This window comes from Trichogramma pretiosum, unplaced genomic scaffold, assembly GCF_000599845.2.
Source record: "Trichogramma pretiosum strain Unisexual culture from Peru unplaced genomic scaffold, Tpre_2.0 scaffold40, whole genome shotgun sequence".
NCBI lineage: Eukaryota > Metazoa > Arthropoda > Insecta > Hymenoptera > Trichogrammatidae > Trichogramma > Trichogramma pretiosum.
In genome coordinates, this window is record NW_019641657.1 from 570462 (window position 1) to 595812 (window position 25351).

Genomic DNA, 25351 nt, shown 5'->3' on the forward strand with positions numbered 1-25351 from the left:
AGGAGAGTTGATTTTTTTCTGCTTCGAACTGGAAAATGTTTCGGATCCTAAACGACAACGAGCCAGAGGCGCCGGTAATATTCTAAATATAAAAATTAAAATTTATACTCACTGGCATAAGGTCCGGATGGCGAGAGACTATCTTTGCCGTTCTTGCCTTCTTTGCTTCCTCCTCCTGAAACAAAGTAACGTAATAGTTTTGCATCAGTAATCGTTTTTCTATGCCGTTAATCGCACTTTTGAATTATGCAGTATAAGTAAATTAATTTAATGGTGATTAATTAAAAATTTTGTAAAATACAATAAAAACATTACACACGTTCACGCAATGAGAGTAAAAAGATATATAGACATCGATCTAACTGTAATGATCTATTGACAAAACAGTATACTCAATATTCGCATAAACATCGATTGCTTTGATTTAATAACAAAATGTATACATCCAAGGCTGACACTGAACATCTCGTCAAATAATAAAAAGGCACGCACGCTGCCCGCGCCAAAAAGTTAAATTATACACGGCGATATTCAACGCCCATGAGAATAATTAATTTTCGCGTTTTGCATTTTGCTCAGCCAGACAGTGTTCGTAGCAGCAGCAGCAGCAGCCACCGCACGCTCGTTGTTGCCTTGCATTAGCACGAACACCGCCGCGCAGGATGCATGCCAAAGCGCCCGATGATAGTGAAGTATCGCGTGATCAGTTTCCTGGAAAGAACTTCGCGATGTGCCGAGTTCGTACTCGTGATATTTCAACTTTTGCGAGTTGAATTTTTACTCTCTGCGACGACGACGGCGCAACGTATATTATAAAATTCGAATCGAACTTTCGGCGTTGAAAATTTCAACGATAAAGAATATTATTTACGAGCTTTCGCGTCGAATTTTAACGCTCGAATTTTTATGAATGTGGTCGGAGCTCTAAAAGGTGGTGAAAAAGGTGATTCCATAAATTGGCTATTTCATCTAAGCTCTAGTATATAGCAAAAGCAGAGGGAAACAGAGAGAGAGACATATAAATGATCTAAAATAAGTCTAGCGTGCGACACTAAAAATTTGTGAGATCATAATTTTTAACGCATACACACATCGTCGATTATTAATATCTTCTAGTTTGAAGAAAATAATTATTGTAATTTATTCGGGCTCGACTCGACATTGAATCTAAACGCTGCCCGAGCGACGATCTTAATTCGAGCTTCTGGCCGCAATATAATAAGATGAGATTTTAATCGTCGACTAATTTAATAACTAATGAGCACTTTTTCCATCATAATTACTGGTATTTTTCTCTCTCAGCTGATTGGAACAACCATTATCGATTGTTACACAAGACGAATTATTTCCCGATGATAATTGAGCGATGATCTTGGCCGATATATAATTTAACGTGTTTTTTTTGCGAGACGAACTAGGTATTACCAAACACGAGTACATTGGTAATAATTCATGATTCACGAAATCGATCATCGTCTCGGAGTACTCGAACGATCGATTTAAAAAAAAACTAGAATTCAACAAAGTATATACGACGTACAAAATATATACAAGTGTATAGGCTAGGCATTAACGGAGGTCATCTAAGCAGGTACGCATCAGGACGATCCAAAGACAACGACGACGACGACGAATGACATGTGCGTCTACGATGAAAAAATTTCCTGCCAACTCGTGTGCGCTATATAATACGCCGATGCACTGCGCGATGGCGTTTTTTGATATCGCAAATGCCTTCGAGACTTAATAGGCATTAAAACGAGCGAGAAGAAAAAGAAGACTCGTCTTGGCGTGTGCTGTTGAACTCGCACACGACTGTACTTAATTCACGGAACACAACGTACACAACGTGTGCAGCGTGTGGCGCGAAGGGGAAAAAAAACTTCGGGTGAGATAACGGTACGGATCTCTCTCTCTCTCTTTCTCTCGTCCCTGCGCCGATTCAATCCTTTCTGCTTATACACTATATACGTACGATGTATTATATACGTGGTATATAAGAAGTGCGCGACGATTCAACGGTGCATTACACTGCAGAATGTATGTGCGCATGAGTCTCAAGTTTATAATCCGCGCTTATGCTACGAAGAATCTGTTTCGATGGGTTGAAAGTGAAAAAAGCTCGCCCGATCCAAAAGGTGACCCATAGGCTTTTGATGAACAGAGCACGAGATATCGCGTTTTTTCCAGAATATATAATTGCAGATGATATAGTATCCGACGACAACGACTTTATATCGCGATGCTCGCGGACCGATTAGATTTCGAGGACTGTTATATAAGTCAATTGTTAAGCGAGCACTGATCGCGGAGAGGGCCCTGGACGATAAAAGCCATATGTACGGTATCACGATGCATGCGATCCGCACGTGTATGTGTGTGTGTGCATTGGCCTATCGAATCTCGAGAGCCCATTGTATACTCGAATCTGGATCGATTATATCGCGCGCGACTTTGAGTTATTTAACACGTGTGAGCGCGCGATCGTCGATCTTTATCCAAGATATCCCGATTTTAATGCACCCACAGATTGTACGCTGCTCGTGTACTGCTTTCTATATGTCAATTACATTTTGTTTCATTATCTCTCGTATTTTATGCATATTATACACGAGAAAAGAAAGGTATATATAGACGGAGAAGCTGACATTTCTATAGGATATTTTTATCGCAAGCCATTATTTACACGTCGAATTGTAAACCACATAAAAAGTCAAACGATTTAAAATGTTTTCTCCTCTTTATTTTTTTATTATAATTGTAATCTATTTAAACGTCGGGCACGGTTCGGTGCGCGTGCTTCGCTCGCTCGCTCGCTTGCGCGCGCGTCGAGTGTGTCACAAAACAAGGTTCCAAACGATCCATCAGAGTCAGAAGCAGAAAAACCCATCACAAGAGCGAGAGAAGAAGAGACTAGGAGAGAGAGAGAGAGAGAGAAATTGATCAAGCAACTGGGATGCTGCTGCTGCTGATGCTACTTGCTCTGTATTATAGTATACCTCCCAGACGTCTAGACTCCTGCAAGGTATTGAATCAATATCATGGCTGCAGATACATACACACACAGAGCGGCAAGTTGCGTGAAAGAGCGCACACGACACTGCGAGACTGGCTATATGCTCCTATATAATAATACATCACTCGGAAAAGCACCCGACGACGACGATAGTCGCGCGCCCATCGTGCATTATAGCTTCGTCTTATAATGGTAACTGTTGCTCTCGCGAAGCTTTGAACTTTATATATTATACGTTAAATTACGATCGGCTCGTACAAATTGATTTTTCGAAATACATCGTGTTCTCCTTTGTAGCCAAGAGCTATTGCAACGAAGTCGTCTTCGCGCTTGTCATTCGCACTGGGCAGCTGTGAAGCAGCAGCAGCTAGTATACCATGATGACCGTTCGATATTGCTATACACAGATCGTCGTTGCGGAATAGACCTGGCAATTTTATGGTAATATACGGTATATTAATTAAAACGAAACCAATAGCAGCTGAATCTCGCGCGTTGCAATTGCGAATCGATGTACATCATACGTTTTTCGGCGATCGGTATCGGGCCGACGTTTTTCCCCAGCGACGACGACGACGAACTTGCGCGCAGATATTATATTATACGTAAGCGATAGACCGCGGAAATAACTCGAACTCGATGAGCTCGATTCTCGAGTATCATTTTTTATTATGAGATCGGCGTGACGGATTACCTACTTTGCGTTTTATCAATTCGTTCGCGTAACCGAAATACTCGGCTGAGGTGTGCGAAGTTAACGCGAACTACAAAAAAAAATACACGCGAGCGTTGCATTTGTTTAATTAATCCTTGAGCTTTGCATACGCAAAAAAAGCCAGGCGCGTGCAAGCGCGGACATTGTATTATTTCGGATCCATGTACGAGGCAGCGACGAATTATTACGAGGAAACGAATGTGGGCGTGTACTTGTGCTATATGGCCAACGCGCCGAGACTCGAGGTATATAATAATAATAAATCTGCCGCTCGCGCGACATATCACTCGCGCGAGCTGATAACGTTAATGTAGTTGCATTCGAAGATATAGACTCCTCTAATTAACGAGCGCCGATCTGTATTTAATGAAAATTAAATAGCACTTCGTTTCCTAAATTATACCTGGTAATATTTACATTTATATAAACACGCTTCTTATTCGTGTGCTCGCGTGACAGGGGCTCTTTGTTTGTGTATAGAAAAATATACAATACGACGACATTATTATTAGCCCGTGTTGCTGTTTGGATTTGGAAACGCGACGAGAAATTAATTCACGGCATATATTGATCAAACTCGAGCTACGACAATGAGTTCGTTAAGCGCAAAATGCGTTAGCTTTTTTCGTTCCTCAACGCGAAAACGATTATCTGATTCTTCGAGTATATCCAGCCCTCATAATGGCCATTGTTTTTCCAATAATTTTTTTATTATTTTGAATTACGAAAACTTAGAGCAGCGCATCTGCAACAGCAGCAAAAGCAGCAGCTTCGAGTTTTATAGCGATGAGTCAGAGCTCCATGCACGCACACACACGCGTCTTCGCACTCTGCGACGCATTCGTGCGTTGCCGAAAAACGAAAGCATAGAAAATTATATTATTTACGGTTCAAGTGAGCGCCACACGTGCGTGCGCGATTCGCACCGTAGCATCTATTGTACATTGTAAAGAAACTATAATAATAATAGTTATTTCCAACGTGAGAGAGGTACAATTTTAATTAAAATTGTTGCAGTAGCGCGTTTTTGAGGCAAGATGTTTTCTAAGTAAGTAGAAATACCATCAACGAGTATCCGTAATTTTCTTCTGATTTTTTTTTCATAATCTTCATCCGCAGCATCGTGTTTACTGCAGAAAATAATTTCTTGATGTAAGGTTTTTGAAAAGTTGAAGCTCGCAAAAAGAATTTGCAAATTATGCTCGAGGATATGAAATATGTCCGCAACATCAGTAGCCTCGTAACGCGAAATACGCGAAGAAAACAAAAAAAGAAGCAATTGAAAAGCTTTGAGCGAGGTGAGCTTTGTCCGCGGGCTACATAAACAGTCGTCCGGTTGAAGCTCGCCATTATTGACTATATAGTGGGCAGACGTATAAGTATAAAACAAAGCAGCGCTGCCGATCAATGAGGATATTCGCCGGAATGGTTGTGCTTTGGAGTTTAAGCTTTTGCGACTGACGTTGAAAATTCGACGTCTGAAGAAGATCGTTCACTCATATATACCCAGTGGAAGAGCTCAAAAACAATGGATATCCCAACTAAACGAGAGAGCGAGCTAGGCATGAAAGAGAGAGATTTGAGATACACGAGAGTTGGTAATCCTTGTCCCTGGGTTTTCAAGCTCTCTCTTTCGCTTTCCGCACGCGCGGCGGTGGCGACGATGGTGGTGGATGTTGCACTTGTGTCAAATGCTTGTCGCGCGCAGCACACACACTTCGTATAAAGAGATCCTTAACGCTGGCGCGCGCACAGGAAAAGCTCGTTGTAATTAGTGAAAGAAAAGGGCGACGATGATGGGAGCGCGATTAAAAAGCTTCACGCTCGAATGACTCGACTCGAATATCGAGCTAATGTGGTCGATTAATTGAATTTTCATCGACGAAGCTTTGAATCACTTTGCTAATCCCTTGCTTGACTCGAGTATATTGTATAGGATCGATAATTTCCGAGGAGAAACGAGATTCGGATTACGTTTTCTTATATACAGGCGTGAAAAAAAAGCTCACGATCGTATGAAAGATGTCGCAAGCTCGTGACCAGAACTCGATCCAGAAACACGGTTACGAGCTTTATTGTCCGCGTTTCGGAAAATCCATAAAGGCTAAAGAGATGTGTGATATAAATAACCGCAAAGGTTATTTACAAATACGATTGAGTTATTACCTTACTTAATGTCACACGCAGACTAAAAAAAATAATCGAATATGATTTGGTTTCGAGTTTCCAACCGAAACGTACGCGTGCACGAATTAACTCTCGAGAGCTTTTTGCAGCCGCGCTGCACCACACACCCGTTTTGGTCGAAATGTATTGTATACATAGCCCAGAGGGCAGTATTGTAGTGGCACAGCAAACGCCTACGTATAGGTATATACCAATGCACGAAGCTTGCGAACACAATACACGGGGGTTGGTTGCGCTCGTGCACCCCGTCGGTTCTGGTACATATAGGTGTCGGCTATAATATTAAGCCGCAGCATACGTGCGTGGATTGCGCAACGAAACGTCGAGCATATCTTTTAAGTAAAAAATATCGGAAAGCTATATCTGTGCCATTTGTCAGCTCATTTTCAGCCGTTTCTCGACCCATATACATCGTGCTTTACAAAATTAACTGCAAGAACGTTGCAATTTATTCTTCCGAAACAGAGCGAGAAACAAACGAGAAGAAACGGTGTGCAGCGGCAAGGGCGTGGGACTTTACGATACACGCATGCGGACTCAAGAAAAATCTGTCGGAATAGATACCAACACACACGCGCGCACGAAGTTTATACATACAAAATGTATACCACACGTCAAGAGACGGCAACGGCGGAAGTACAACAGTCGCGCGCAGCGAAGAACGAAGTTGCACGAGCGCAGCTACACAAAAAAAAAAACAACCTGCAGATAGTGCGCTGCACCCTCCGGCTGTTACATATGCATAATATACACAAGACCGAAAACGTTATACGTAAGCCAGAAAATTTTCCAAGCCACGTACGTGAGCACGCGGTTTTATTATCCCGGCCGCACGTCGAGCGCTGGATTCGAGCTGCAACAGCAGCAGCTTCGCTACTGTAATGGTGCATAATACATAAACTCCCGCGAAGGGTACTTTTCAATTTTATGTGTTTATAATAATAAAGACGCGCGGGCGCTAAGCTTCTTCTACTCGTGCATCCGTGAGAACACGCGGTACGTCTTGTGGTACTACCCGTGTGTGTGGGTGAGTTATTTTCTTCACGCTCGCGCACGTACGTACTTCGTGTGGGTTACTCCGCGCGAGATATTTTATTTTAATACGTACGAAGTAGCGTATCCCGAGGAAATCGATCGCATTTATAAATTCGGGAGCAGCTACAGGGTACAATGAACTCTACACGGGCCCGCGCTCGAGCTTTTTGTCGCGATCGCTGCGGACGAAATTGAAAACGAAGTTTCGAAGAAACGCTGTAGCGCTAGCGCCTGCACTTAGCGAGCCAGCGGTTTATAACATTGATACGGCCAGCAAAGTATCTCTTCTAACGCGATGAAATTAGCTTCGGGCAACGCGATAATGCACAGTCGAGTTAAACTCGTGCTTGTATCGGCGCTGCTTTGTACGCATGGCTCTAGTTGACTTATTATGTACCTCGAGAGCAGAGAACATAAGCCGAAGAGCTCGATCAAAGCCGCTGGTACAATGTATATGTACTGCAATTTTCAGTATACGCTCTTCAATATATATGTCAACGCGAGCGACTTTGTGCCGCTGGCTCGTTTACGGACGTACGATCAAAAGCACAAACTTCGCGCGGAGAGTAACGTTTACACATGTACGTCTGTCTATGTCTATTATGTGTGTGGTGTATTATTATACATTTCTTAAATTTCAAGGCCTCTTCAATGACTTCGGAATTTGCGATTTTGTTTGTTTCACTTATGACAGCGGCGAATAACAAAATTTTATTTATAGATTATATGTGCGCGTTTAAAACAAAGAACTTGACGGTGCGGCGCTGTGCAGTCGCGGCTTCGGTACATCCCACACGCCGTATTTAAGTGTAACGTATATATGTCGCAAGCTCGCGAACACCAATAATTCGCTGCTGCTCTCTTTTCGTCGATTGCGATGTATGATATTTTCGATTCGTTATTTTTTAATTTCATTATATTTAGGTGCAGCTCTCTCGAATGAGCTGTCCATTAGCAACGCGAGCCCGTAAAATTTTCATTTTTATTCGAGCGAACAAAAGAAAATTATCACAAAAATGTACGACAGCTGCGTTTCTCGAATTCACTCGTGAAATTTTGTACCAAACGTGTTTTTTTTTCTCGTTCAATAATCCCCGGGATAATGTACAGGCTCTCAGTCGATATGTATACGCACGTCCCCGAGTGCACTGCATCCAGTTTATGGAGATTCAATGGCCAGTGACTCGTGATAATATTATTTTTTTGCGTCAGAGAATCAAACATTTCCATAGGCACGAATAAACTTGTCAACGCGCATCTGACAACAGCAGCAGCAGCGACATCGATTTTGCAGAGATGATCGCTTCTGTTTTACTCGGTATATTCGTCGAGCGTACATCAGCGGCGGAAATTAGCTCTCTCTCTCTCTCTCTCTCTCTCTCCATTTTTAAATAATTCGTTAGAGGAAAAAAAAGGAAAAGTTCGTATTGATTTGGCTCCCTTTGTAATCTATGCTCTATACCACAGACGATACGCGCACCGAATTGTGATTTTTATCAGTTAGGATGAGCAACCGATAGATATGTATTTCGATGTACATTTCTGCGTACGTTTATCTATATACGAGCGTACGCGATATCAGCTTCAAGACGAGTAGCTGATAAATATAGCGGGTTAATTTGTGATTCAGAAGCTTCATAGTTCAGGGAATGCCGGCTGAGTAAAGCAGTAGCAGTATAGCAGTAGCAACTCTAGGCGGAAAAAGAAACACCCGGCCACCGAAATCCCGTGAGTCAATACACAGAGTGGAGAAACGGAGAGCGTTTTCAGGATGTTATTAAGTACTTCGAGTCAGAAGTATATACGGAAGAGAGAAGTTCGAGCTGGCTGAAAATGATAGATAGATAGGAGGCACACGTATCGAAGTCGTGTGCAGCTTAGAGCGACTCGAGCTACATACATAGACAACGAACGACGTCTTAGAGAGAAAGAAAGAGAGACGCGCTAATCGATAGCCGGAAATAGAGAAAGAGAGAGAGAGACGCCTCGGCAGGAATTTCTGAATAATAAAGCGCCTTGCGAATGCATAACTGCACACTGCACCGCGCGTAGGAGTCGTGTGTCGCGCGCGTCGCATTACGTGTGTGTTCGTCCATGTGTGTGCGAGTGTGTGCTGTACATGCGGCATTATCCGCCGGTATAAACTCTGCGACGACCGGTATACACTGCCTCTTTCTCTCTCTCTCTCTCATTTGAAGCTCTACTAGCTGCGCCGGAACATCCAATAATATGTGTATTATATATATACCTGCTCTGCCGTGGTATCTATTATCTTTCGACGAGGAAGAGGATACGTATATTGTATATCGCATGTATAGTGCTCTCTTTCTCTCTTTATTCAGCACCAGACGCGAATGGATCGATTAATATATATAGGGCCGAGCAACGAGAAAAAAAATTCGTATTACTACTCGCTGCAATTGATCGAGAATTCAAAGATTCAATTTGACGCTTCCAAGCTTGAGAACTTTTTTTATACGAGCGCGCGAGGCGACATTATGTGCTTCATCGGCTTACAATATAATAATAATTATAATAAACGAATCGAGCAGCTGTACGACGCACGCGTGTACATAAGTTAACTGCAGCGACTATGACTCGAACTGCTGCTGCCGCTGCTTTCGAATCTCGCGATAAAAGTATAAATAAGCTATAAATTGACTAAGTGTAGTGAGTCACCGACACACGCATCGATTATAATATGCTATATACCTGCGCTGCCGCTGCCGATTCGTATATCATACATCGCGTCATCGAAAATCATCTCTCGCAAACGCGATTACGATTGTCCATCGCGGAAAATCAATTTTATTCGGCAGCAGCGATATTATTTTTTCTAGTAAAATCTAGGAAGATGGAAAATTACAACTGCCCCATATGCGAGAGGTGTACAGCTGTGAGTGCGTGTATATAAGGGACTCACGTCGCGGCGGTGTGACTCATGCGAGCAGAGCTAGCCCATCGATTTCGTATAAAAGCACACACGCACACATACATGCGCACAAGCACACACAACTTTCGGACTGGCAGTAACACGCGCGAACCCGACTTCCCCTGCTGTTGGCCGAAAGCCGGTGAAGTCATATGTAATGTACGCGTTTCGCGATTACTTAATCGCCTCTATCTCTCTCTCTTTCCATCTCGACTCAGCATGCGGTGGCGAACGAGGAAGAGTCTGGAGCAGCCGCAGCAGAGAATAACCTATTGCCCGAGCGCCCGTTAAATAGTGCGAATTTTACACGTGTTTGCACGAGGCTTTCTGGGACTTTCTATAATAATATAATAATACGCGCACGGTCCAAAAAACCGATGACTCAGTACAGTTGGGATCTCGAGGAAAGAAAAAAAAACGAACGTACAGCGCTCTGCTCGTGAGTTTGTGTGCGTTCGCGTAGATACATGTATACGAAAAACGACACACTCTCTCTCTCTCTCTCTCTCTCTCTTTCTCGAGCCGAAACGGAGTTCTCGCGAATGCGGAGAATCGAAAAGCGCTGCACGCGCGGAGGACGCCACCGACTGCCACGCCGTGTGCAGCAGTGTGTGTGTGTCTGCGTGTGTTTAGCACACTGAGTTGCTCTGCCCGCAGCAGCAGCCGCCGACACCGCAAAAGAGAGGAAAGATACAAGTGTTGGCAAATGTTAATAATACTAGACGGCATAGTTGATCATATTCTCTCTGATTCATTTGCTCCGAAGCGCCCTTACGGCTTACTCTATGCGACATTGTATGTACAGAGCCGTCAAGGCCTGTAGCTGGCGATGTTATAACATACTTTTCAAGTAACGTTCTTGGACTTCTCTCCGCGATGCTTTCCGCTCTTTCAAGGTCGTCGTCGTCGTCGTCGCGGAGAACTCTATATATCTATATAGAGTTCTACCGATCCGATCTACTTCGTTCGGGCTTCTTCTAGCTATTTCTTTTTTTGTTTTCTCTATACGAGCGCACACATGCAAAAATGTTTGTGTGTATGATCTTGGTCGGTTCTTCCGGCGAGTTGAATGGTTTTACGCACAGATAGCGCCACGATGCCGAGCCGATCGTTGCAAGCGCAAAAAGTGCTGCCACCACGCAGCGCAGAGACGATCGAGCTCTAACTTATCTTGCGAGGATATTCGCGCTTGCGGCGTACCCGATGAGCTTTCGTCCGAATCAAGACAAGATAAAATAGTTAACATTTTTTGTCGATTGAATTTCGATTGTTTATTATTTAAATATTTTTATACAGAGAAAATAATGACACATGCGGTGCTTCTAAGGGTGAAACAGCACACTAGCTCATGAATGATCTATATGAATGAATTTTGATTCGGAATGACGATGATTTACCTAGGAGACATAGAGGAAAAAATGTGTGTACGTACCCGAGTCGATCGTCGTTACTTAATGTTATGAATTTTGTCTGACTTTAATAAGATAATAAAAAATGATGTGATGATGATTCTATGTGTGTGAAGCACATGGAGAGCTTTTCTAGTTTTTAAAGTGATGAATGAAAATTTGTATAAAAAGTACATAATGTCAAAATGCATGCCGATAACATAGCTACCTAGAGGTAGTTATTTATCCCACAACGAGGTTTCCCAGATGTTCGATTTTCAAAACACAAGTCTTTTGATTAATGGTTTTCATTGAATTATCTATAATGAGTATATTACAATGGAGAAACACGAATCGTTTTGGATTATGAAAACTCGACTGATGATTTTGAATTGAATTATTTACATTCTACAGGCTAATTAGGTACAAAAAGTTCATGAAACATTACGATAGGACTTTATACATTTTTGATGTTGTACATTAGGCTTTTTGTGAAAAGTGCGAAGTCAGGAGTGTATGATTCATTTGTGAATCCGAGAGACAAAGTCTCGTTAGACATCGAGTTTTGCGTTTTTAATTTTCAATGGAATATGAATCAAAGGATAACTGTCGATTTCTTCAGGAGTACGCGAAGCTCATTTTGTTCGTATCCGCACCCTATACCCCGACACTTACCTTTCTTGATGAGCAAGCTAGTGACCCTCCTGAGAGCTTCGCGAGTCGTCGAGGTCGACGTGTTGTGCTTACTTTGGCCGAAGTACTTGTTGGGCGTGATGTTGGTCGGCAGGGTGAGCGGCTTGCGCGGCTCCGTGCCCGCCGACATGCGCGAGTCGTACGTCGCGTTGAGCCGCTCCAGGTGCTCGATCGAGGCGGGCCGCGGCTGATTCGATTTGCGCGTCGGGTACCAACCGCGTCCCGGTCCGCCGGCGAGTCGCAGCAGCTCCGTGCCGATGATGGCCTGCTCCAGGCCTGGATTGTTGCGTCGATAACTGATATGAAAAATAAAATATCAAAGTCAGTAATTGTCTAAAATGTTTAAATGAAGATTTCAGATGATCGAGGAGCGTACCCAGTGCCGGTTCCAGTAGTGGGCGCGTACCATCCGGGCGCCGCTCTGCGCGGCTGCGTCGTCGGCGCGCCTATATTGTTGGCGTGCTGCGGCGTCCGGGGAATGTCACTACCGCGCGCGAACACCGGCGTCTCGGGCAACGAACAGCTGGTCTGCATACCGCCCCCGCCTCCATTCGCCGAGCTCGTAGTGCCGACCACACTGCCGGACTGGACGACGCTGCCGCTGCCGCTGCCCCCGGGTGTGCAGGCCTCCGTCGAGGGCGACAGGCGTTTGGTGAACGGCCTGTGACGACGCGAAGACGGCCCGGGTAGATCTGTGGGGAGTGTCCTTCGTTCCACCGGCACCTGCTGTTTTGTGGAATGAAAAAGAGAATAAAATCAATCGTTCGTGGCGAATCTATCGATGGGTGTCTTTTAAATAATGCTTTATCCCGAGATTTTAATCCAAACGTTACAAATGAAGATCTACAAAGGTCAATTTACTTAATCTAAGAGTCAACGATATTTTATGAAACGCCGAGAAATAAGAAGAAGAGAAAGAAAAATAACGGTGAAGAAGAGAGAGAGAGAAAGAGAGAGATAAGCCCTCGCGCGTATCTTGAGAAATGGGTCTGCGGTCGAAAACCCAAGGGTGGCTATATTTTATATGAGCCGCCGCAAGTCGCGCGCACAAAACGTTAAGCAAGGCGAAAAATACAAATTTTTTTTCTCGCACGTAGCCTCATTCATCACGAGATCATTATAATATATATTATTGTTGGCATGAAGTTTGTTGTGCCATAACTACTGCGCAACAATCGCAAATGATGAAATTTTTATTTTTTCGGAAATTTTATTCACGACTTTCATATTATTTTGTTTCAACGGGGATTCGAATAAAAAAAATGTGAAGTATGTTTTTAAAATTTTGCACTTCTTGGCGCAATACAAAAAGCTGAATGTGTAAGAAACGGAAATAAATTGAAGTTATGCGCTGGTTGAGAAACGTTCTCGTCATAATTTTTTTTCCTTTCAATAAAAATAAGCATAAAAGAACTACACACTCGAAATCGTAATTTCAACTTTGTACCTCTTCCTCCCCCCTGCTTTTTATATTTCTCTTTTTTATTGTGCATAAGTTCGTGCGAATGCAAACTTCGTCATACCGTGGCGCATATTTTTTAAGATGAACAAGATTCCATTCTTTTCTTTAGAAGAATTCGATAAGAGTAAAAATGAATAATGGAATTCTTTTATCAAAAAACTTATGAAGTATTACGATATTTTCGAATTTTCTGGTAAATACCCGCTTACGTTTTTACGATCAGCAAGATATCTCAACCTCGAGCGAACCCGAGTCCGCGCGCGCTAATACGTGCGCGAGGAGGAGCATAAAAAGTCACCGCGCGCACTTCTCAATTTTACTACGAAAAATTCAGCCGGTGCCACCACCAAGATTTGATACTTTTTTCTTTATTCATCATTGTTTCAAACAGAAGCTCGAAAAGTTTCAAAAAATGTTGTCCCTCTGACAGAAGAGGGTTACCATCTTTCTCTTTACTCTCTCTTTCCCGTTTCTTTTCTCGTTCGTAACAGTTTGCAATGATGCCCTCTTTCTCTACTTTCGAACAAAACTACAGACGCGTCTTCGAGAGCTTTTCTCTCACACTTCGTCGTTGTCTGCTTTGGTTCTTTTCTCGTTTTTTTCCTGTTTCTACTCTGTTCTTGATTAAAGCTTCTCGGTAAACGTTTGCACGACAACAATAAAATACCAACGTTTTTTTCTCTCAGTCAAGTTACCGTGATTACATGGAATAAATTACGCTCTGGCGATCTCTACATGTATGCTTGAAACAAAAGCCACAATTGCTTCGGTTACTTTTTTGGTTGTCTGCGACAACCGAACTACATGTTTCTGACACGAAGAAGTTACATCCAGTATAAATAACGCTGAGTGCATTTGTACGTTAAAGAATGACAGAAAATTTCGAATGCCAAGCTCACATTAGCCTCAAATTACAAATCGGGCAATGGTTGTTATACCAACCTCTCGTCGAGCATTGGCAATGCTCGCGGCTGTTCGACGGCCGCGCGCGTAACCGGCGTCCATGGACCTCGTGTTGAGCGAGGTCGTGTGATGCTCCTTGGACGAGTCGAGGCTAATGCCTCGATGCGGCGGTACGCGCGGTCTGTACTCCATCGTGCGATTCGCGTGTGGCGGCACCTTCGGCACTTTCGGCGTCGTGTCCCGGGTCGCGGACGACGACGTGCCGTTGCAGCCACCGGAACCACCGACGTCCGAGCTCTCCTCGTCGGCCTCCTCGACGGGCGACGGCGGAAGAGGCGGGAATTCCAGCACTTCGACGCTCACCTACGAAAGATAATTAGGAGTTAGACTGCGAAGTGAAATTTGAGAAACAGTAAAGTACGAAAAAGCAAAGCTTTACCTGAAAATCGGGCTTCTTAGAATCCTCGAGTATCGCGTCGATTACATTTTCAATTTGTTTCGTGTCGTTCTTGTGCAGATCGAGCTCTCGGGTTCTACCATTGAGGCGTCTCCGCTCGACCGAGGCTCTTTCGATGCTGGCCGATTTTCCGGCACCACCAGCACTCACAGCATCGGTAACGTCGATCGCGTGAGGAGGCGGCGGTGGCGGTTGTTGGAGCTGTCTTCTGCGACTCGAGTCGTAATCGGCTCGTCTTCTCTCGCAGCTACTGATGCCATTGGCGCTGACACCCTCGCCGTCGAAGCTGTTGCGCTTCGAGCCATTGGAGCGCCAGTGACGTCTACTGCCGGAATTGGTCGCCGCGGCGGCCGCGACTGCAGCCACGGCCTCGGACTCGGCGCTGTCCAGCTCCTTCAAGGCCTCGTTCATCAGGTCGATCTGGCGCCGGTTCTCGCTTATAGCCTCCTTGGCGCTCTTCTCGTCGAGCTGCTTCGGCTCGTAGAGCGAGTGCCGCGCATTAGTCGTTTGCGGCAAATCGTCCAGCGCCTTCGGCGGCTCGAGGTTCATGATCGTGATGCCGTTGCACTCGCTCGGCCGCTCGGCGAAGCTCGTTATTTTCACCTGATCCGCCGCTCCTCCTCTGTCGCTCGCCACTTCTTCCAGCGTCTTCTTCTCGACTTTGGCTTCTATCGCTGCCACGACTGCGGCAGCTGCTTCTTCCATGGGCGCCGACGGCTCCACGTGTATGACCGATCTGCGCTTGTCGTCCGCCGGATCGTCCAGCACCATGTGCAACAGGTCCGGCTGCGAGGACGTCTGATTGGCGAACTCGCTCGGCGGCGAGCACGTGACGTCGAAGTGATTCGACGACTCCTTCAGCAAGCTCTTGAGATTGTCGAAGGTATTGGAGTAGCGCCTGACCTCCGCGATGCCGTGAGTGCCGTTCTGTCGCTCGTCGTCGTAGTCGTCGTCGTCGATGCTCTTGCTCGGCGACTTGTTGCTGCTGGGCGGCGGGAGCTGCTTGCGCTCCCGCTTGCGACCCTTGCGGATCACGTAAGTACCGTGCTTGCTCAAGTCCTGAGGGCGTATCTGGTCGAGGTCGTTGCACGACGAGTCCGAGTACGGCGAGATCAGGTCGTCGTCCGTCGTCGAGACTCGCGGGTCCTGCCAATCGTCGAAGTCCCGCAGCTTCGATGCCGAGCCCACGCCTGAAATGAACGAATCGTTAGTTACGAAATTCGACACTGATAAATGGAAGAATTCAAATGGATATCTTACTCGACACGTCGCTGCTCTTTCTTCTGCGTCTACCGACGACTTTGGTACTGCCAGGAATGTAGACCGGCTCGTCGTCCAGCGTCAATTCCCAAGCGATGCTGTGTCTCTTGCTCACGGCCGGTGGCGGCGGCAGCAGCTCCTCCAGCGAGTCGTCGGAGAAGTGCTCCTCCTCGGACTGCGTTCTGAAGTCGGTGGAGTTGCGCGTCGAGAACTCGGAGCAGCGCGTGGAGAAGACCTCGGAGCAGCGGCCCTCGGAGTACCTGTCGGAGGCCGCGAGGCCCGAGAAGCAGCGCTCGCTCGACTCCGACCTACCCAGGCTGAACGGCACAAAGTCGAGATTGCGCATGGAGAAGGGCTCGGAGGTCGGCACGCTCACTCGATCGTTGGAGCTGGCCACGCTGGCCCGGGCCAGCGAGAAGTCCGAGTGGAATCGCTCGTTGGACATGCTGTTGGCCCGGGAGAAGTCGCTCGAGTCGCAGTTGGCGCGCATGCTGAAGCGCTCGACGCTCGCCGAGGTGGAGCGCGGCATCGACGAGCGACTCTCGGACTCGCTGTTGGCGCGCGAGTAGCAGGAGCGACCGACGACGCCGATACTGCCACCGCCGACGCCGCGGCCGCTGACACCGCCGTCGGACGAGTCCGAGTTGTTGCGGCAGCGACTGCGAGCCGAGTGGTGCGCCGAGGCCGTCGACGAGGCCGAGCGATGCGTCGACGACGCGTGATGATGGTGCTGCTGCTGGTGATTGTGATTGTGATGATGTGGTTGCTGTTGCGACTGATGCTGCGGTTGATGATGGTGATAGCGCTGCTGGTAGTGGTGCTCCGAGCGCGAGCTCGAACCGTTGTTCGTGCAGCCGTTATTGCTGCCGGCGTCGCTGACGCGAGATTCCAAATGATTGTTCATCAGTAGATGGTCCTCCACGCTGCAGGGAAAAAATAGAACGTTATAGTTACGTTTACAAAAAAACGCTAATTGGATTTGTAAAAATATGATTACCTATTCGATTTGATGATCTCGTTCTGTCGGGGAGGCCTCCGAGAGATGTGATGATGATGGTGATGGTGATGATGTAGGTGATGATTGTTGTGAACCGACGACGCTCGCTCCTTTTCGGGGCTAGGTCGATTCGACTCGTCCTCGTCCTCCACATCGTCGTCGTCATCGTCGTCCTCTCTCTCGTCCTCGGCCTCCTCGTCGTCGTCGTTGTTCTCCTCGTCCTCCTCGTCCAGTCCGTCCTCGGACGACTGTCGCAGATCCTCGAGGCCGTCCTCGGACGAGTCTCTGCGACGCTTATTGCTACTACTGTCCGTCGTACTGTTCTGATGCTCTTGAGGCGTCGACAAGGACGAGTTATTCTGCTGCTGCTGCCTGGCCGGCGCCCAATTGAAGCTCAGCTTGCCGTCGAGGGGCAGACTGGCGAACTTGCTCGGCGGACTCGGCGGCTCGGCCAGGTGGAACGGCTCGGCGTTGCCACCGTTGTTGGGCCCGTTGGGACCCGTGTAACCCACGCCGTTCTCCCATCCGTACGGCCTCTGATGCCTCGTTTTCGGCTGCAATGAAAGAGAAAAATTTGTCATAACGCACGTTATACTTTACGGGTGAGGTGTATTGGAATTTTTTCTATATTCTTCAAAACGAGACAAATCTCCCTTTATTTTTTTTCATTACGGAAATCATTCGAGCGAAGATACATCGAAGTACTTCTTTAAAAGATTTCTCGAAGACTGCGTGCGGCAATATATACGTCGAGCTGCATTCGCAGCGTATATAAGAAAAACCTTTCTCTATTCAAACCTATTGTGTGTGTGTGTGCGTCGCGACGCGGCCCATGGTGAACAATATGCGAGACACAAGGCGTGCGTAAAGAGTATATAAGAGGAAAAAAAAAGAACCGAGAGGACAAGAGCTAGAGGAAAAGAGATCACTTTGTTGGTCCTAAACGTGTACTACCTCCCTTCTTTTTTTTTTCATCCAGACGAGGAAAAGCTTTCAAGAAAAAACGTCGTATATGCACGACCGCATCGATATAAGGAACCGATGTACGACGGTCTATAGGTATGCATATGCGGGTGGGTGAGCTTGCGGCTTTCCATAATGCGCGTGGCGTATCACGGACATTTGTTTCGTGTGTACAGGTATACGCATGCGACGCGTGTACACGGCTCAACGCGGCCGCCCAATAATAAAGTCTCGTATTCGATGACGGCAGGAAAATGTGTGTTTGCGTGTGCAGCTCGCGCCAGGCTAAAAGCAACCGCACACGAGCGAGACACGCATAATAAATTAAGGCGCGCGCACACCCGTCGAGCTTGCATATACGGAATTTACGCATTATGCGGTGTATGTGTGTAGTCGGTGTGTACGTGGGATACGCTAAGGGTTATACATATTGACATATTTCGTGCCTTATTTATCATTATTTCGACGTCGAGTTTGCTGAAAAAATTATAAATCTCGCTTCGAACCGTAAGTTATTCGAAAGTAACGAACGTTGATTAAAAAATGAATGCAAAAGCTCCATGTTTGGCTTTCAATTAACTACGTAGCCTTGATAAAGCGCTCGATTAGCAATAATAATTATGACAATATAATAATGTTCATTTTTAATCGAGCGTAAGGAGTCAATTATTCGCTCGATGTGATTTAATTAATAGCACATTTTTTTCGTTCGTTTCATTACCGTGTAATTATATAAAAGCTACATCGCACGACTTTAAATTTTGAGTACGAATGAAAACATGCATCTCTTGGAGTAGTATATAATTACTTTCATGGATTCGGAATGCCTAATTAATAAAATCACTTGAAATAAATTGTTCCTGAAAATTCTATGTTATCAAATTACAAAATTCATCGAACGCCGTGGAAAGTTATAATTTCTCAATAATTTTAATTTCACCGAGAAAAGGAAATCTTCCTGATACATATTGTATCACCCCCTTGGTATTTCCCTAGAGATTGATTTCCTTACAAAAAATAAAAAATTTTCCCAAGAAGATTCTCCCTGAAACTTGAAATCATCAATCACGAGGGAAAACTGTTTAAATGCGTCGAGAGAGATCGCGCCCGGGAGTCTCGGATTGATAATTTCGGGACGAGGAGCCGCTGCAACTTACAAGGGTGGTTTGCGTGGTGACAGCTTGTCCCGAGCGTTTTGGATCGTCTAAGCCGTGAGCTATCCATTGCTTCTGGCTACCAGCTCCGCCGTTCTGACGTTGCTGCTGCTGCTGCTGTCTCTGTTGCTGCTTCTGATCGCTTCTCTTCGTCGAGTTTCCCGGAGAAACCCTGTAAACAAGTTTCAGAAATGTTAGAAGTGCGCCGCTGTTGTACGCGAGAGTTAATAATAATATATATATACGCGCGCGTGAAACGCGTGCTTGCTTTTCCGACTTTGACTTATCGTTGCACGTATACGTGTATAGTAGGTACGTATAAGCAGTGAAGGACTGAGAAACCAACAAATTTATTCATTTTCTAATTTAGTTTTGCCTTAACAACGCGTGTAACAACACACGAAGGATTAAATATCATGTTTTACATTTATAGCTTTTTGGTACTTTATTGATTCGACTTCCGTACAAAGTCTGATAAAATCGAAGTAACTACTTACGGAGCAAATGTTTAACTTGGTAATATATAGATGTTTCCGATTTATAGTTTCTGTCGATTCAAAATATATAGCACGCTATAATATAATTATATGAAAGCAACTCTTAAAAACACCCTTAAAATGCGAGACTGAAATTGAGGTTTAAAAGTTTGTCACTTGACGCGTTAAATCGACGTTGATAATTGTTCTAATTACGTTTATTCTAGTTGATAGTTTAAAATGTACCAAAAATAGAGAGCGTTTGGGATAATTTTGGTAATGTCAAACCTGGATATTTACGGGAAAACCCCAGTTTTTGACCTATGGAACACAAAAATAGAACGGCAGATTGCCTATCAAGTTCATTACACGCGTCGAGTGAAAAATTTCAACCGCGATTTGGGCCTCGTATTTCAATAATTTTTTCTTAGAATTGTTCATGTACATGCATCTCGTGCACAAGTCTCTCTGGCGTCCGTACGTAGCGAGCTTCTGCGAGCTCTTCATCGTAGCCGGTATACGTCTACGTCGTCATGTCCGCCCGGGAGAAGCCGATTTATGAATTTCCCAGCGGAGCTACGCACAGCATCCGCTTCCGACCGACTGAATGCGATTGGATTGGTAATTATGATGCGGACAAAGGATGCAAGGGATTGGGCGATCGCTACATGTATACCATCGCGTAAGCATCCGAAGTCAAAGCCTGGCCGACGTCGCCACCGCGATGACTCGCAGACGACGGGCATTTTTTTTTTTTCATAAAAATGTGCTCGCAATTTGTCGTCCGAATGCCATTACTAGATTTCTTACGTATACAGCAAGCTAGGCAGCATCGGATAGCGGCAGAAGAAATGATTTATATCGGTGCGGGATTTTCTTCTTCTTCTCTTTTTTTGTTATTAAAATGAGTATAGCGAGCCGAATACTTCGTAACGTCACGGAAGACGCATCGAATCGTACAGGCGGTTGAAAAAGGTTCACGTAAATTTTTTCTTGGCAGCCGCGAATATACGTTCAATTACGGGAGGCGAGAAAGCGAATGATTTAATAGATATTTTTTCTTGTGGCGCAATACGTGGCTTCAACCGCCCACTCGCAAACTGTTTAAAAATCATTTTTCATACGGCATTATCTTGAAAATTTATAATTAAAATTCGGTGGCGATAAAAAAATTCTAAGCATTCGAGCGAAAGAACAATCAAAAGCTCCGTTCAAGAGAGTACGCGTTATACACAACGATCGTATACGCAACGCTCTATAAATACACGCCCGCCGTGAATCAATCTTAAAAGCCTTATCGGCACCCGTCCAGACGATTGATTTACTTTCCGAGACAGCGGCGAGGGCGAGCCTCGACGACGCCCCGGTAGTAGCTAGTCTGGAGTATACCGCGAGGTAAAGCGAGGGATCCTCTTCTTCTTCTTCTTCTTTCGCTCCTTTGCGCTTTGTGCTTCAGTTTGAATCAAAGTGCGCACGCATAATGCAGAGCTGACGCGTGCCGAGCTTTCGTTCCTATATTTTATACTATGTAACAAGTTTACGCGTGCGTGTGTGTGCGTATACAATAGAGGCAGACGATTCACGCATCTATATAGCGCACAGAAAGAGGCAAACTTTGATTGTTCGCAATCAAGCAATCTATACGTATATACAGGCACACGCACCACACCATACCGATTGTCCGGAGGCCTCGCGCAGAGAGAATTGGTTACGCTCTTACTTCGAGAGCTTTTGGCTTTTTGCGCAAATTACTTTAGAGCAGCTCGCGTATATACCTGCTTAGACCTGGCTTTCTACTGCTCTGCCTCGCAAGATAAGAGCATTTCCATAAAATGAACTCGCGATGCGCGAAACTTTTAATTCGATTCGCGCACTGCGAGCGCGCCGCCCTCGGTATTAATTGAAAGTATTCTTATTGTCATTATTGGGGTTGGCGAGGGCTAGGCGCAGTGAGTAGAGGAAAAATCGTACGATCGCGTACAAAGTTGACTATTACGATGAAACTTTATTTTATTTCAAGGCCCACAACTAAGAGCCATCGTCATACTTACATCGGTAAGAGAGTGGAGATTATTCGTTCAGCTTCTTCTGGTGGTGGAGGAAATTCCTGCGCGGGAGTGCCGTTCTGATCCTGAGATTCGGGGCAATCCGGTACCGGACGTAATGCTACCAACGCCATTTTCGCTTTTCTACCATTCATGCTCATGTATCCGTCGTCCTCAGATTGATGCCCTGAAATTGCGAATTCACATATATAGTACAAAAAAAGCTCGCCTATACACATTCGTATATAGTTTTAAAAACAAGGATTATAAAGCGAGGGAGAAGAAGGATTAAGAGGATTAAGTGCAGATATATACCCCGACGGCGAAAAAAAAAGTTTTCCGCGCTTCGCGGTCGCGCGACGTCGTCTCTTTTCTTTGTTGAAATTTAATAAAGTTATTATATAACGAAACAAAATAAAAGCCGAGAGCGAAATTCCGTTAAACAAAGCACGAAAAACAAGGGGGGAAACGAAAAAAGTTCGAGGAATATAAGCGCGGAATGTAAAATAGCAAAAATTCATAATAAATGAGGACTTAACTCGCGTTTAAGTCAGTGACACTGACGTGGTAAAAAATAACGGCGCTATATACACCGATCTGTGTATGGGGGTTTTGTAGAAAGCAACAAAAAAAACTGCACCCAAGATCGCTCAACGCAAAGTGGTATTCCGAGCTCGCGCGATAAGAAAAACCAGCGCTCGTCGGTTGGATATCTCTGTCTCTCTTTTTCTTGCTTCCTTTTTCGCGAGCAATTCGAGGAGCGTTGGCGCACGTACATCGAGAAAAGTCCAAAAAAGAGATTTTTAAGCAACGTTTCTTTTTGTCATCTCTCTCTCTCTCTCTCGGTCTCACTCGGTGCAGCTGCGTGCGCGCGTGGCTGCTACTGCTTTTCTGTATCTATATAGAACCGGCGAGTATAACCGGTGACGACAACGAACGCCGGGCGCCGGCTGTATAATCTTTTATTCATTCGAGAGAGTAGCTGCTGCTGGGAGCGCCACGCACGCTTAAAATATATATCTCTATAATATGGAAAAGCTCCGCGCGTCGTCGTCGTCGTCGTCTTCTCGGTATTCAAAATCTTCCCTTTTTTTTCAAAGATATTCGTCGGGAAAATTCAAGCGTGTCCAAAAGTAAAAAAAAAAGTGGAATCGATTCATCGACGCCGATCAGCGAGGGGCTAGCTGCCAAATCGATGTTCGCGCTACTTCTGCACGCGCGCGTGGCTTTGAATTTATAGCGGAGAGACTCGAATTCGTCGCGCGATGCACGCCCGCGACGTTATATCGCTCCTTTTTCCGGGAATGTGTACCTGCAATCTGCAAAAACGTGCATGGCACTCGAAGAAGCTATGCGCGCCAGTATAGTGTCTTTATTGCTGTTGCTTCAGCTTCCATTGTCCTTCGTTTTTACTGAGGGTGTACGAGAGCCCGATTTTTTGAGTTTGAGTCAGGGAAATTCGAGTGAACTCGAATATTTTCGCATAATCGCGCTTTGTCCGAATGTTTCAACTTTTTCAAATGCAAAATGGGATATCATTTATAAGTAAATATTTATAAATTTTATTTTCGTATGTGTCACAGAAATAAAACGGTAATAAAGGCGGTGCCAATGTCAATATTATTAAAAAAGTATGTGGTGAATGGAAGTTGAGTCCTGAAGAGGTCGACAAAGAGGTCGGTGAAACGTCAGCGAGGTAATGGAAGTGTGTAATTGTTCACTTCTGTTCACCACACACTTTTTTAACGAAATTGACATTGGCACCGCCTTTTCGTAAGTGTTACTTTATTCTCGATTAGGTGCCATGGTAATAAAGATAAAATTTAAGATATTTTCCTACAAAAATATTTTTATTTATCAATAGAAAAATTCAAATTCATTTTACGATTTTTATCTGTTCGAATGAAATGGAAAACCTACAATATTAAAGGTGACGCCGAAGCCCGGATTTTGACCAACAGAGCATTAAAAAATTTTTATTTGCATAACTTTTTTTCCAAGTCGAATTTTTAAAATCGGCTTTGTAGAGTCTTCAGTATTGATGCTGTGAACAACTCTACCACATTTTATCCTATTTCAATCAATAATTTCTTCGGAAAACGGGATCGAAATTTTTTATTTAGGTTTTCAAGTTTAAAAATTTCGATCCCGTTTTCAAGAAAAACTATTGAATGAAATGGGATGAAATTTGGCATAGTTTATCCCAGCATCAATACAGAGGGCTTCGCAGAGCCGTTTTTCGAAAATCGGTCTAATAAAAAAGTTATTTAAATTTTCATTTCCAAAGTTCGGTCGGTAAAAAACGAGGCTTCGGCCTCACCTTACAACACAAGATCCAAGCGCAATTCTGTGTTTCCCTTCTTGTCCCTCATACAAAGTTTACGGGACAAGTTGGGATACACCCAACTGAATTTGGCCAATGTAAGGTCTTTTTGATTGGTTGTTGCTGCCGATTCGAGGAGTTTTTTAATGACACGACACAAGATCCAAGCGCACTCTTGCGTTACCCAACTTTTCCCTCTTCCACATTTTTCAGAACGAGACGGGTAACGCTTAATTGAATTTAACCAATTGAAGGTCGTTTTGACTGGTTCTTCTTCTTTTTCTAGTACTTTTATTAGACCTGGAGTCTAGTATTTATTGGATTCACGAACTGTCACAGTGCAAGCTTGTTTTATTTGTTTTATAATTTTGTTCCTGTATTTGTGATGCGTTAACGCACCTCAACTGACCCTACACTTTATAGTGTAATTCCGAACCACTTCAGACCCGAGTTCCAATTCCGCAAGATGAAAAATCACTGAAATGATTGCCCCTGGCCGGATTTGAACCCGAGCCCTTCGGCACCTCGTTGTATTTAGCAGGCAAGAGCCTTACCCACTCAGCCAACGATGATCTCTGTTTTGACTGGTTATTGCTACCTATTTGAGGGGTGATTGAACAACAAAACACAGATCCAAGCGCAATCTTGTGTTACCCAACCTGTCCTGTTTTTTAATTTTTCAGGACAAGTTGGGTAACACAAAACTGAATTCGGCCAATGCAAGGTCTTTTTGACTGGCTGTTGCTGCTGATCAAGGGTTATTTTAATGACACAACATAAGATCCAAGCGCAATCTTGTGTTACCCAACCTGTCCCTCTTTCAAATTTTACAGGGACAAGTTGGGTAACACAAAACTGCATTTGGCCAATGTAAAGTTCCTTTTGACTAGTTAATGCTGCCGGATCGAAGGATGTACAAAAGTATTCAATGCGTAGAGTTTTTCAGTTCTTGATTTTCTTAAAACGTTCGAGCGAGTCGTTGAGCGATGATCGATCAATGCGAATAGGCTACTGATCGAAAAAATTTTTCTCACTCTTTTATATTCTACGTGAACTATTGTAGGTACGATAAGAAAGCCAAATTTTATCGCTATTTAGAGAAAGTGCGGTGAATCATTAGCACGTTAGAATTTTAATTCATTTGCTACAGCCTAAACTAACTCAAGGAGTTCCAATAAGCAATTCATTTTATTATTTTCAACGAACCGTATAATATTATGAAGTGAGAGAAGCATGTGGCCACGAGTGAGTACAAGCAAAGACCCCGATAAACACGTGTTCTCTCTTTGATAACGTTTCAGAGAGGGGAACGATTTTGAAAACGAAAATTAAACACTGTCACGCG

At 44.6% G+C, this 25351-nt stretch overlaps 1 protein-coding gene across 1 annotated transcript in view; it reads right to left on the reverse strand.

The window, feature by feature from the left end:
* The window catches only part of LOC106656257, a 156934-nt gene that overhangs the window by 9959 nt on the left and 121624 nt on the right, over window positions 1-25351 (reverse strand). The window contains exons 5-13 of the mRNA XM_014377095.2: window positions 21690-21870; window positions 19166-19334; window positions 17046-17599; window positions 16049-16971; window positions 14771-15978; window positions 14371-14694; window positions 12343-12692; window positions 11949-12262; window positions 113-175 (exon numbers count right to left, since the gene is read on the reverse strand). Of these exons, the coding sequence (XP_014232581.1) occupies window positions 113-175; window positions 11949-12262; window positions 12343-12692; window positions 14371-14694; window positions 14771-15978; window positions 16049-16971; window positions 17046-17599; window positions 19166-19334; window positions 21690-21870 (4086 nt within the window). The remainder of the gene's footprint in view (window positions 1-112; window positions 176-11948; window positions 12263-12342; window positions 12693-14370; window positions 14695-14770; window positions 15979-16048; window positions 16972-17045; window positions 17600-19165; window positions 19335-21689; window positions 21871-25351) is intronic.